Genomic DNA, 14,592 nt, shown 5'->3' with positions numbered 1-14,592 from the left:
CTGGGGGTGGTGGGAGGAATCTTTTCTTTAAGGGACCCAATAAGTTCAATTGATTTGTATCCCTAGAAGAAAAGAAGATATTGGCAAATAGTAAAAATTGTTATTACCAACAGGGTAACTAGAAGAAGTTTTCATAGAGGGAATAGTGACAAACTGTATAGGATGAAATGTCAAGATATATATTATATATAGATATAGAGATATAGAGATATAGATAGATAGATAGATAGATAGATAGATAGATAGATAGATAGTTAAATAGATACGTATGTATTAATATATACAAAACTAGAGGGGGGAGAAAGAAGGTAATATTAATAAAAATGGGAAAACAAACTAAATGGAGTAAATTTATATTCCATAAAGAAGCAAGTGGGGCAAACAGGGGAGAATATCAATACATGGGAAAGGTAAAAAGGTTGGAGAGAGGAAATATTTAATACTTAAGTGCATTGAAATCAACTTAAAGAGGAAAGAACAATCAGATCCATTGGGGGCAAGGGCTTGATTCAAGCCTTATAGAAAAGGAGAACAGTAACAAAAGGACTGGTGGGGAGGGAAGTAACACTAGGAAGGGGATGGAGGGGTAGCTTAAAAAAAATCCTAAAGAAGAATAAGAGGGAAATAAAAATGGAGAGGGGAGAAAGAGAAGTACAATAAGGGAGGGGATTAGGGGAACTGATTAAAAACAAAACATTGGTATAGAAGGAAATAGTGAAAAAAGAGGACAGGACAAGAAGATAGAAACAAAATGTCTGGGAATACACAGTTGATAATTATAACTCTGAATGTGAATGGGATAAACTTGCCCATAAAATGGAAGCAAATAGCAGAGTGGATTAGAAACAAAAATCCTAACATATGTTGTCTACAAGAAACATACATGAGACAGGCAGACATAAATAGAGTAAAAATTAAAGGATGGAGAAAAATATATTGGGCTTCAACTGAGAAAAAGAAAGCAGGGGTTGCCATAATGATCTCTGACAGAGCCAAAGTAAAAATAGATCTGCTTAAAAGAGATAGGGTAGGTAATTACATCCTAATAAAAGGCAGTATAAACAATTGAAGAACATGTATGCACCAAATGGTATAGCATCCAGATTTCTAAAGGAGAAGCTAGTGGAACTCAAGGATGAAATATATAGCAAAATTATACTAGTGGGTGACCTCAATCTTCCCCTTTCAGATCTAGATAAATCAAACCAAAAAATAAATAAGAAAGAGATGAGAGGTGAATGAAATCCTAGAAAAATTAGACTTAATAGGTATATGGAGAAAAATTAATAGGGACAAAAGGGAATACACCTTCTTTTCACCAGCACTTGGAACATTCACAAATATTAACCATGTACTAGGGCACAGAAACATGGCAAACAAATGCAAAAGAGGAGAAATAATAAATGCAAGCTTATCAGATCATAATGCAATAAAATAGTTATTAGTAAGAATATATGAAGAGGCAAACCAAAAACTGATTGGAAATTAAATAATGATTCTCCAAAATAATTTAGTGAAAGAACAAATCATAGAAACAATTAATAATTTCATTGAAAACAATGACAATGATGAGACTTCTTACCAAAACCTACGAGACGCAGCCAAAGCAGTTCTAAGGGGAAAATTTATATCACTGAGTGAATATATTAACAAATTAGGGAGGGCAGAGATTAATGAATTGGGCATGCAAATTAAAAAACTAGAAATTAAAAATCCCCAGTTAAAGACCAAATTAGAGATTATAAAAATTAAAGATGAAATCAATAAAATTGAAAGTAAAAAAACTATTGGATTAATAAATAAGACTAGAAGCTGATACTTTGAAAAAAACAAACAAAAGTGACAAAGTACTCATCAATCTAATTTAAAAAAGGAAAGAAGAAAACTAAATCACCAGTATCAAAGATGAAAAGGGAGACCTCACCTCTAATGAAGAGGAAATCAAGGCAATCATTAAAAACTATTTTGCCCAATTATATGGCAATAAATATAGCAATCTAGGTGAGATGGATGAATATTTACAAAAATATAAATTGCCTAGATTAACAGCAGAAGAAATAGAATATTTAAATAATCCCATATCAGAAAAAGAAATTGAACAACCCATCAAAGAATTCCCTAAGAAAAAATCGCCAGGGCCTGATGGATTCACAAGTGAATTCTATCAGACATTCAAAGAGCAACTAATCTCAATACTATACAAATTATTTGATATGATAAGCAAAGAAGGAGTCCTACCAAATTCCTTTTATGACACAAATATGGTACTGATTCCAAAGCCAGGGAGACCAAAAACAGAGAAAGAAAACTATAAACCAGTCTCCTTAATGAACACAGAAGCAGAAATCTTAAATAGAATACTAGCAAAAAGACTCCAGCAAGTGATCATGAGGGTTATCCAACATGATCAGGTGGGATTTATACCAGGAATGCAAAGATGGTTCAACATAAGGAAAACCATTCCCAAAATTGACCATACCAACAAGAAAACCAACAAAAACTACATGATTATCTCAATAGATGATTAAAAAGCCTTTGACAAAATACAACATCCATTCTTATTAAAAACACTATAAAGTATAGGAATAGAGGGACCTTTCCTAAAAATAATGAACAGTATATATCTAAAACCATCAACAAGCATCATATGCAATGGGGATAAATTAGAAGCCTTTCCAATAAGAACAGGAGTGAAACAAGGATGCCCTTTATCTCCTCTATTATTTAACATTGTACTAGAAACACTAGCAGTAGCAATTAGAGAAGAAAAAGAAATTGAGGGTATCAAAATAGGCAAGGAGGAGACTAAGCTATCACTCTCTTTGCAGATGATATGATGGTCTACTTAAAAAATCCTAGAGAATCAACTAAGAAGCTTGTAGAAATAATCAACATCTTTAGCAAAGTTGCAGGATACAAAATAAATGCACATAAATCATCAGCATTTCTATATATTTCCAACACATCACAACAGCAAGAGGTAGAAAGAGAAACACCATTTAAAATCACCCTAGACAATAAAAAATACTTAGGAATCTATCTACCAAAAAAACACAGGAATTATACGAACACAACTACAAAACATTTTCCAAACAATTAAAACTAGATGTAAACAATTGGAAAAACATTGATTGCTCATGAGTAGGAAGAGCTAACATAATAAAAATGACCATTCTACCCAAATTAATTTACCTATTTAATACCATACCTATCAAAGTACAAAAAAAAACTAGAAGAAACTATAGCAAAGTTCATTTGGAAGAACAAAGATCGAGAATATCAAGGGAAATAATGAAAAAAAAACACATGGAGGAAGGTGGCCTAGCAGTACCAGATATTAAACTATACTACAAAGCAGCGGTCATCAAAACAACATGGTACTGGCTAAGAGACAGAAGGGAGGATCAGTGGAATAGACTTGGGATAAGTGACATCAGCAAGACAGTGTATGATAAACCCAAAGAGCCCAACTTTTGGGACAAAAACTTCTGGGAAAATTGGAAAACAATATGGGAGAGATTAGGTTTAGATCAACATCTCACACCCCACACACCAAGATAAACTCAGAATGGATGAATGACTTCAATATAATGAAGGAAACTATAAGTAAATTAAGTGAACACAGAATAGTATACTTGTCAGATCTATGGGAAAAAGAAATTTTTAAAACCAAGCAAGAGTTAGAAAAAATTACAAAATGTAAAGTAAATAATTTTGATTATATTAAATTTAAAAGGTTTTGTACAAAAAAAAAACAATACAACCAAAATCAGAAGGGAAACAACAAACTGGGAAAAAAGCTTTATAACAAAGAACTCTGACAGAGGTCTAATTACTCAAATATACAAGGAGCTAAATCAATTGTATAAAAAAATCAAGCCATTCCCCAATCGATAAATAGGCAAGGGACATGAATAGGCAATTTTCAGATAAGGAAATCAAAACTATCAATAAGCGCATGAGAAAGTGTTCTAAAGCTCTAATAATTAGAGGAATTCAAATCAAAACAACTCTGAGGTACCATCTCACACCTAGCAGATTGGCTAAAATGATAGTAGGGGAGAGTAATGACAGAGGGGATGTGGCAAAATTGGGACATTAATGCATTGCTGGTGGAGTTGTGAAGTGATCCAGCCATTCTGGCTGGCAATTTGGAACTATGCCCAAAGAGCTCTAAAAGACTGCCTGCCCTTTGATCCAGCCATATCATTGCTGGGTTTGTATCCCAAAGAGATCATAGGGAAAAAAACTTGTACAAAAATATTTATAGCTGTGCTTTTTGTGGTGGCAAAAAACTGGAAAACAAGGGTCTACTCTTCAATTGGGGAATGGCTGAACAAATTGTGGTAAATGCTGGTGATGGAATACTATTGTGCTCAAAGGAATAATAAAATGGAAGAATTCCATGTGAACTGGAAAGACCTCTAGGAATTATGCATAGCGAAAGGAGCAGAGCCAGAAAAACATTGTACACAGAGACCAACACACTGTGGTAAAATCAAATGTAATGGACTTCTGTACTAGCAGCAATGCAATGACCCAGGACAATTCTGAGGGTTTTATGGAAAAGACGCTACCCACATTCAGAGGAAGAACTACAGGAGTGGAAACACAGAAGAAAACCAAATGCTTGAACACATGGGTTGATACAAACATGGTTGGGGAGGTAGACAAAATGTTTTCATTGTGGACGTCTTCCACCTGTCTGGTGTAAGAGGTTGGAGCGGGGCATGGCACTTGATCTCAAGAGAAGCATGACACAGCACCCAGTCTGGGGTGTGGGGTAGGGCACAGCACATGGTGTCTAAAAGGTTCTAAAAATTTTGCAATCACTTTTCTAGTGTTAGAAGGCTCCAAGTGCTGAGAGAGGTTTTAAGATGAGATGGCATGATCTGGAAATCCATAGCCAAGAACAGAGAGCATGAGGAGTACAGGTGATCAAGGCCAAATTGGTTGGACTGTGTAATTTATAATAAGCACAGAAATAGCCTGAAGACATGTTCATTATGGACCAAGGGCCCCTCGTATCACATGGTACCACATGTAAATTTAAACATCAAAATCTAAATCCAAACTACAAGACTTTCCAAGAAGTTTAGCCGGGATAATTTGTAAAAGAAAAGTATATTGTTTTAGTTTTGAAATAATCAAGTGAAAATAAACTCTTACCTTTAATATTTTTGAATGTGCAATATTTAACACATTTATAACGGCTTTACAATTTGGCCCTTTAATCTGCTCAATAATGAAATTAAATTTAGCAGACATGCGCTTCCAGTGTTCCAATTCAGTGAGTGGACCTGAATCATCAGCTTCTTTTCTCATCTGTTCACTCTCAATTAGAACCTACAGTCAATAAAATAAAAATTTTAGGGTCTACATTTTCAATTGAGAAATCTATGCTATATCACCAAAAGTTGTTACCATTCTAAGATCTCTGAAAAAAATAAAGAGTATACAAAAAGTCCTATTTTCTGGGCAGTCATTCACAATATATTTGACAAATTCTTAAATCATAAATCTGGCTATGTCATTTTTCTGCCCAAGAAGCTTCACTTCTTATATATCTTGGATAAAATACACTTTGACACTTAAAGTCTTCACAAACTGGTTTCAATCTGTATTTCCAGTTGACTTCACATGACTCCCTACCTGAAGCACTTTCTACTTTACAGCCAGACTGACCTACTTGATGTTGCCCCATTTATGCCATTCTATCTCTAGCCTCAGTACTTCTGAATAGGTGGTTCCCTATAAGTGAAATGCATTCCTTCCTCTGCCTCTTGGAATTCCAGCTCCACCCAAGGTTCAGTTAAGAGCTGCCTCCAATAGAAGGCCTTTCCTGATCTCCCAAATAGCATTTGCATTTATATGTATTTTATAGGGACTTTTTTGCATATGAATTGTCCCCCCACCCTCAGTAGAATATAAATTACTTTTGAAGGCAGAGATTGTTTCACTTCTAGCTTTGTTTCTCCTACAACTAATCAAATGCCTATGCCAGGCAACCTGAAAGCAAACTGAATGATCTTGTAAAGTGAGGCAGGACCTCTATGGAATTTAGGCCCCTCTTCCCTTAAGGGGAAACACACCCAAGAGTACTATGCCAAGCACAGATACTCTTCAGGATCCAAGTCCCACTGCCCCAAATGGAAAATTCCCTGAGAAACACTGTGCCAATCATAATCCTGTGAGACCAAAGTCTCTTTCTCTGAAGAGAGGAACATTGGAGGAACAAAGCCTTTAAAATCAAGATAATCTTTATTAAGAAAAGGCCAAATGTGCATGTAGAGCAAATTAGCCTAATGTCAAGAGGCTCAAATTTTGAGATAACAAGCAGCAGAATACATTTTTCTAATAAAAGGAAGTGTAAGATAATAAGAATATTCATTTTCAGAATCTAAATGTGAAACTAATAACTTCACCCTGTAATGTTGTTTTTCTGAACCTCATGCTTTTGCAGTACAAATTAACTAGTTTAGGTGGGAATCCTTGACTATATCTATGACTGTTCCCTGCCTAATGTTGTATTAGGAACCTATTTTAAAATGAGATTAATTTGGCATCACTTGATCTTACCGATTCATGCTTATCATCACCACCTTCTTTGCTAAATTATCAAACTGTTTAATAAACTGTTCTAGAATGTGGTTGCAGATTAACCAGTTTAGTTAGTCTATAATTTCTGGAATCCACCAATATATCCTGAGATCCTATTTTAATACTGGTGGTTATAAAACAAAATATGGTAGTAGGAACATCTATCTTGGACCTTGTCCAAGTAATTTCAGCTACTCAATTAGCTTGCTAAAAAGCCTTTGCTCTCAGCCTTTCACGTATATATCTTAAGTATAGATATCAATGACAGCACTGTATCAGCATATTTTTTATTAATCATTACAAAATTATTTAATAGGTATTTAGTGAGCACTATAACTAGTTTTTTGGTTTGTTGGTTTTTTTCCCTTGAAATTCAAATTTGTCTTGTCTACTTCCTATATTAATATGTGTACCTCTGATATTCAATTTCAATACTCTGTAAGAATGGAGAGAGGAAGAAATAAAGGAGGTATGAAAATGAGATATTAAGTGTAATGGTCAAACCTGGAAAGAGTTCATCAAGACAAGGTGAGGGAAGAATAAAAATAAGTCCCCCACAAGGGAAAATAACTCCAGAAATTATTTTCCTTGGGTTTCTGGCCCTTCAGTTAAGCAGATTCAGTAATTCTTTCCATTCCTTAAATTCTCCCCATTCTTCTTACCTATTCCTCTGGTCTACAAGATAATGATGTTTGATCTTGTTCAGAGATAAAATTCATAGGGCTTAAACTTAATATTAATAACCAAGTCAGAACCAGTTTGATCATAAATAGAACTACATCAATCAATAAACAAGTCTTTATTAGGATCCTACTTTACCTCCTCACCTATGTTTTATGGATATTGCATTACCGAGTTAGGATAAAGTTCTAAATATTCCTGGATCTTTAGTATCTCATCCATGATTATAATTTTATCCTGACAAATGAGCATGTTCTTTTAACATCAGTTCTAAATGATTTATAATTGGCATGTTGGTCAAAGACTAGGCTGTAGTAAATAGCATTTATAAAGATTTTATAGAGGGAAGTGTGTAATTGCACCCTTTCTTGGAAAAGAATAGATCTATTCCAGTTAATTCCTCCTGTAAATTCCATAGAAACTATCCGTGCCCTCTCAACCCTCTCCCAGCATTCTCTGCTACAGAGAACTGAACCCTAATTCCTCATCCTGTGAACCTCTTAGACAAGTCCATAAGTGCCAGGATATAGTAACAGACTACACAAATAGTGAATCTGAACTAGCCACATGTAGGCTGATTGTTAATAGAGAATAGAATAATAAATTTAGAGCTAAAAGAGACCTCACAGGTTATCTAGTCAAACTATTTCATTTTACAGATGAGGAAACAGACTCAGGAAATCAATATGACCTCCTAAAGTCACATACACAGTATATCAATTAGATAAGATTTACTGGACAACCCCCTCCACATTCAAAAATCACAGGTAAATAACCATTCAGGGAAGAAGCATTTAAAACTAATATAAAGTATGGTGTACCTGTTCAATCTGTTTATACCATATCATGAGTGCGTCTTCTAGTTGATGAACCATTTCTAAATTAGTAGCTGCTACTGTCACATCCTCAAAGGCCTGTATTTTGTTGAAGTCAATATTCTCTATCTTCTTTAATTCTACAGTTCCCTCAATACTTATTCTAGCACCTAAAAGCAAATATATATTTGGAAGTCATGTAAATTCCATGAGAAAATCATATAAACAACAATGCTAATATATTTTGCTTTGTAATACCCCTATGGTGATTTACATGTTGTAGTCACTCACCAACAATTTGTTGAATTCAAATTAATTAAATAATAAATGCTAATGCTGAATTTTGCAAATATATTTTGCAAGAATATTAAATTTTAAAAAGCTGCCATTCATTTAACATAAACACAACTTAAGGAGGCAAAGCCAAGACAGCAGCATAATAGCAGGGAAATCCTAAAGCTGTTCTGAATATCCTTCTAAATTGATCTTTAAAAAGTATCTCAAAAGGACAGAAATCAAAGCAAGATGAGCAAAGGGACTTTCCCACTAAATACAGCAAAAAAGGTAGGCAGAGAAAGGGGGTTGCTACGTTATAAGGGGGCAAAACTGCACAGGGGAAAGCATAGGACAACACCCTCCCACCATCACCTAACCCGATGGATGCAGAGCCAGGAACTTAGCAACCTCTGAATTATTGGAGCACCTCAGATTTACCCCTGCAGGCTCCAGGTCCTGGCAGTTAGATTCTAAGCCTAATAGTTCTGGACTCACTTGACAGCAACACAGTAGCAGTAATAGTGGCAGTGAAGATAGCCTCGGGGCAAAAAACTGTGAAGCCATCTACGCCAATAAAAAAATATCACAGACCTACCCCATGAATTCCCACTCTCTGGAGGTGAGAGTCAGATCTCTATAGTACTGGACTCACTTCTGACAGCAAAAGGAAGATAACCCCAAAGCAAAGCCCTGTGAGCCAGAAGCTAAGATAGAAATGACCAAATGACCAGCAACATGAAGGACTCTCAGTCCTCAAACCGGAAAATGAGTAAACAGCAGCAAATGAAGCTCTTGACCCTGTAAAATGTCTATACAGAGAAAAAAGAGCAAAAAATAGAAACAATAGGAGAAGGTAAGAAACAAGCAAACACATGCAAATTCTCCAAAATAAAAAAAGTGTAAAGTGGTTGCAATCTAAGAAGGAACTCAAAAAAGGAGTTCAAGAACCAAGTAAGACAGACAGAAGAACAATGGGAAGCGGGAAAAAGAAATGAAAGTAATACAAAACGAAAATAACAAACAACTCTGAGGTACCACCTCACACCTAACAGACTGGCTAATATGACAGAAAGGAAAGTAATAAATGTTGGAGGGGATGTGGCAAAATTGGGACACTAATACACTACTGGTAGAATTGTGAATTAGTCTAACCATTTTGGAAGGCAATCTGGAACTACAACCAAAGGACATTAAAAGACTGGCTGCTCCCCTTTGATCCAGCCATACTACTACTGGGTTTATACCCCAAAGAGATAATAAAGAAAAAACTTGTACAAAAACATTTATAGCCTCACTCTTTGTGATGGCAAAAAATTGGAAAATGAGGGGATGCCCTTCAATTGGGAATGGTAGAATAAACTGTGGTATCAATCAAATATAACAGACTTTTCTCTTAGCAGCAAGGCAATGATCCAGGACAATTCTTTTTTTTTTAAAACCCTTAGCTTCCATCTCGTAATCAATGTCTGAGGCCAGATTTGAACCTAAGATCTCCCATCTCTAGGTCTGGCACTCAATCCACTGAGCTACCCAGCTGCCCCCAGATCCAGGACAATTCTGAGGGACTTATGAAAAAGAATGCTATCCATAACCAGAGAAAGAACGGTGGGAATAGAAATACAGAAGAAAAACAACTGCTTGATCATATGATTCAAGGGGATATGATTGGGGATGTAGACTCTAAATGATTGCCCTAGTGCAAATATTAATAATATGGAATATGATCAACAACACATGTAAAACCCAGTGGAATTGCTTATTGGCTATGGGAGGGGTGTGGGAGGTGAGGACAGAAAGAACATGATTCACATAACCATGCAAAACGATTCTAAATTAATTAAACAAATAAACTTTAAAAAAAAGAAAATAACAGCTTAAAAGGCAAAATTGGCCAACTGGAAAGAGAGAGACAGAAATCAAAAGAAGTAATAAGATAAAAAACCAGAATTGACCTGCTGGAAGAACAGGAAAAAAGTCCAGTGATGAAAAGAGTGCCATGAAAAGCAGAATAGACCAAATAATAAAAAAGAACCAAAATAACATGGATTAAAATCAGTCTTTAAAGACTAGAACTGGACAAGCAGAAGCTAATGATTTAAAGAGACATTGAAAAATAATAAAACAAAATCAAAAGAATGAAAAAATAGAAAACAGGACATTTCCCACTGAAATTATTGAAAAAATAAATGACATGGAAAACAGATCAAGGAGAGATGATTTGAGAATTATGGGACTACCTGAAAGTTATGACCAAAAAAAAAAAAATCCTGGACACCATATTACAAGAAATTATCCAAGGAAACTGCCTGGATATTCTAGAACAAGAGGGCAAAATAGACATTGAAAGAATCCACATATCACCCCCTTACATTAAGTCCCCAAATGACAAACCCCAAGAATGTTACAGCCAAGTTCAAGATCTTCCAGGTCAAGGAGAAAATACTACAAATAGCCAGAATGAAACACCACAAATATCTTGTAGTCCCAGTCAGGATTACACAGGATCTGGCAGCCTCTACATTGAAGGACTGCAAGGCTTAGAATATGATATTTTGGAAGATAACAGACCTGGATCTACTACCAAGAATCAGCTACCCATCAAAACTGACCATATACTTTCAGGGAAGTATGAACATTTAATAAAACAGAAGATTTCCAAGCATTCCTGAAGAAAAGACCAGAACTAAATGGAAAATCTGATATACAAATATTAAGGGTTTCAATAAGGTCAGATTGATTATACTTCTATTTGAAAAATGATATCTGTAACTCTTAAAAATTGTTTTCATTATCATAGAAGATAGAAGAAATATACATAGTGTGGTATTGAGAAGTTTGGGATGATCTGTAAAAAAATTAGGGGGAAAAAGAGAATTGTACTAAGGGAAATGCAATAAATTCTACCACATAAAGAGGCATGTACAGTGTGTGTGTGTGTGTGTGTGTGTGTGTGAGAGAGAGAGAGAGAGAGAGAGAGAGAGAGAGAGAATGCTCTTACAAGAAAGGGAAAATGAGGGTGGCAACAGTTAATGATTAAACCTGTCATTGGAATCGGTTCAGAAAGGAAGAACAGCCAGATTTGGGGGAATTTAGAAATCTATCTTACCCTATCAAGAAGTAGAAGGAGAATAAGGAAGGGGTGTGTGGGAAGGGGGGGTAATATAAGGGAAGGAAGGGGTAGTGATTAAAAGATCCAAAAGAGAAGTAGGAGGGGAATAAAAAAGGAGTTTCTGGGAAGGAAAGTAGAATAATGGAAGGAGAAAGGGAGACTGATTAAAAGCAAAATACTGGAATAGAAAGAAAGAGCGAAAGGAGAAAGGGCAGGATTAAAAGAGGAAATAAAATGATGTGGAATACATAGATGGCATCATAACTATGAATGTTAATGGGATAAACTAAATCCATAAAACGGAAGCAGATAGCAGAGTGGATTAAAAACCAAAATCCCACCATATGTTGGTTACAAGAAACACACATGAAGCAGGGAAACACACACAGGGTAAATAAAGATAAGAGGCTGGAGCAGAATTTATTGGGCATCGACTGAGAAAAATAAGACAGGAGTAACAATCATGATCTCTGATAAAGCTAAAGCAAAAATAGATATGATTAAAAGAGATAAGGAAGGTAATTCCATCTTGATAAAAGGCAGTATAGACAATGTGAAAATATTAGTACTCAACATATATGCACCAAATGGCATAGCATTCAGATTTTTAAAGGAGAAACTATTGGAGCTTACAGAGGAAATAGATATTAAAATCATAATAGTGGGGATCTTCAACCTTCCCCTATTAGATCTAGATAAATCAAACCAAAAAACAAATCAGAAAGAAGTAAGAGAAGTAAGTGAAATTTTAGAAAATTTAGAGTTAATAATATCTGGAGAAAAGCTAATAGGGATAAAAAGAAACGTACCTTCTTTTCAGCACCACATGGTATATATACAAAGATTAATTATATACTAGAGCATGAAAACATCATAAACAAATGCAGAAAAGCAGAATTAATGAATGCAACTTTTTCAGATCATAATGCAATAAAAATTATTAGTAGTAAGGGTTCATGGAGCAGCAATTAAAAATTAATTAGAAATTAAACAATATAATTCTCAAAAACTGGTGGGTTAAAGAACAAATCATAGAAACAATTACTGATTTCATTGAAGAGAATGACAATGAGGAGACAACATATTAAAATTTATGGGATACAGCCAAAGCANGAAGAGAATGACAATGAGGAGACAACATATTAAAATTTATGGGATACAGCCAAAGCAATACTCAGGGGAAAATTTATATCCTTGTGTGCCTATATCAACAAAAAAGAGAAAATGGAGATCAATGAATTTGACATACAAGTAAAAAAAAACTAGAAAAAGAACAAGTTAAAAATACTCAGATGAACAATTTCGATACCCTAAAAATCAAAGCAGAAATTAATAAAACTGAAAGTAAAAAACTATTGAATAAATAAGACTAGGAGCTGGTATTTTGAAAAAAAAACAAACAAAACAGATAACATATTGGTTGAATTCATTTTTAAAAAAGAAGAGAATCAAATTCACAGTATCATGAATGAAAAGGGCCCTCTCAACTCTAATGAAGAGGAAATTAATGAAGAGGAAAGGAAGGAATTTAAGAACAAGCAAGAAATAGAGAATATTGCAAAATGTAAAATGAATGACTTGGATTATATCAAGCGAAAAAGGTTTTGTACAAACAAAACCAATACAACCAAAATTAGAAGGAAAACAACAAACTGGGAGAACATTATTATAACAAAATTCTCAGACAAAGGTTTACTTTCTCAAATATGTAAGGAACTAAGTCAAATCTACAAAAAATCAAGCCATTCCCCAACTGACAAATGGTCAAGGGACATGAATAGGCATTTTTCACATTCCTCCTGATTAGAGAAATGCAAATTAAAACAACTCTGAGGTACCACCTCACACCTAGCAGATTGGCCAATATGACAGCAAAGAAAAGCCATAAATGTCAGAGGGGATGTGGCAAAACTGGGACACTAATACACTGCTGGTGGAGTTGTGAATTGGTCTAACCATGCTGCAGGGCAATTTAGAACTATGCACAAAGGGCTTTAAATGAAATCCTGCCCTTTGATCCAGCCATACCACTGCATACCACTGCTGAGTTTGTACCCCAAAAAGATAATAAGGAAAAAGACTTATACAAAAATTTTCATAGCCATGCTCTTTGTAGTGGCAAAAAATTGGAAAATGAGGAGGTGTCTATCAATTAGGGAAAGGCTGGATAAATTGTGGTATCTATTGGTGATGGGATATTATTGAGCTGAAAGGAATAAAGAAATGGCGGAATTCCATGTGAACTGGAACGACTTCCAGGAATTGATGCAGAGTAAAAGGAGCAGAACCAGGAGAATATCGTACACAGAGACTGATACATTATGGCACAATCGAATGTAATGGACTTTTCTACCAGTAGCAATGAAATGATCCAGTACAATCCAGAGGAACTTATGAGAAATAATGCTATCCACATGCAGAGAAAGAACTGTGGAATCAGAAATGCATTAGAAAAATATATGATCGATCATATAGTATGATAGGGATGTGATTAGGGTTTTGATGTTAAAGAATCACTTTATTGCAAAATATGAATTGCATGGAAATGGGTTTTGAGAAATGATACATGTATAAACCAATGGAACTCTGTGTCAGCTTTGGGAGGGTGGGAGGGCATCATGAATCATGTAAACATGGAAAAATATTCTAAATAAAAATTTAAAAATTAAAATTAAAAAAAATATGGTATTGGCTAAGAGACAGAAAGATGGATCAATGGAATAGACTAGCGGTAAATGACCTCAGCAAGCTAGTGTTTGGTAAACCCAAAGATCCCAGCTTTGGAGACAAGAACTCACTATTTGTCAAAAACTGCTGGGAAAAATTGGAAAACATTATGGGGAAAATTAGGTTTAGATCAATATCTCACACCCCATGCCAAAATAAATTCAAAATGGGTAAATGATTTAAATATAAAGAGGGGAATTATAAGTAAATCAAGTGAACATAGAATAGTATATCTGTTAGATCTATGGGAAAGAAAAGAATTTAAGACCAAGCAAGAGATAGAGAACATTACAAGATGTAAAATGAATTATTTTGATTATATTAAATTAAAAAGGTTTTGTACAAACAAAATAAAGACAACCAAAATTAGAAGGGAAGCAACAA

At 34.8% G+C, this 14,592-nt stretch overlaps 1 protein-coding gene across 2 annotated transcripts in view; it reads right to left on the bottom strand.

The window, feature by feature from the left end:
• The window catches only part of DNAH8 (dynein axonemal heavy chain 8), a 399,591-nt gene that overhangs the window by 372,566 nt on the left and 12,433 nt on the right, over positions 1 to 14,592 (bottom strand). For both annotated transcript variants that reach the window (XM_044672126.1, XM_044672127.1), the window contains exons 4-5: positions 8,103 to 8,266; positions 5,170 to 5,346 (exon numbers count right to left, since the gene is read on the bottom strand). In XM_044672126.1, the coding sequence (XP_044528061.1) occupies positions 5,170 to 5,346; positions 8,103 to 8,266 (341 nt within the window). The remainder of the gene's footprint in view (positions 1 to 5,169; positions 5,347 to 8,102; positions 8,267 to 14,592) is intronic.

Source organism: Gracilinanus agilis, chromosome 4, assembly GCF_016433145.1.
Source record: "Gracilinanus agilis isolate LMUSP501 chromosome 4, AgileGrace, whole genome shotgun sequence".
Classification (NCBI taxonomy): domain Eukaryota; kingdom Metazoa; phylum Chordata; class Mammalia; order Didelphimorphia; family Didelphidae; genus Gracilinanus; species Gracilinanus agilis.
The sequence above is the reverse complement of the archived record's forward strand: the minus strand, read 5'-3'. Positions and strand labels throughout refer to the sequence as shown.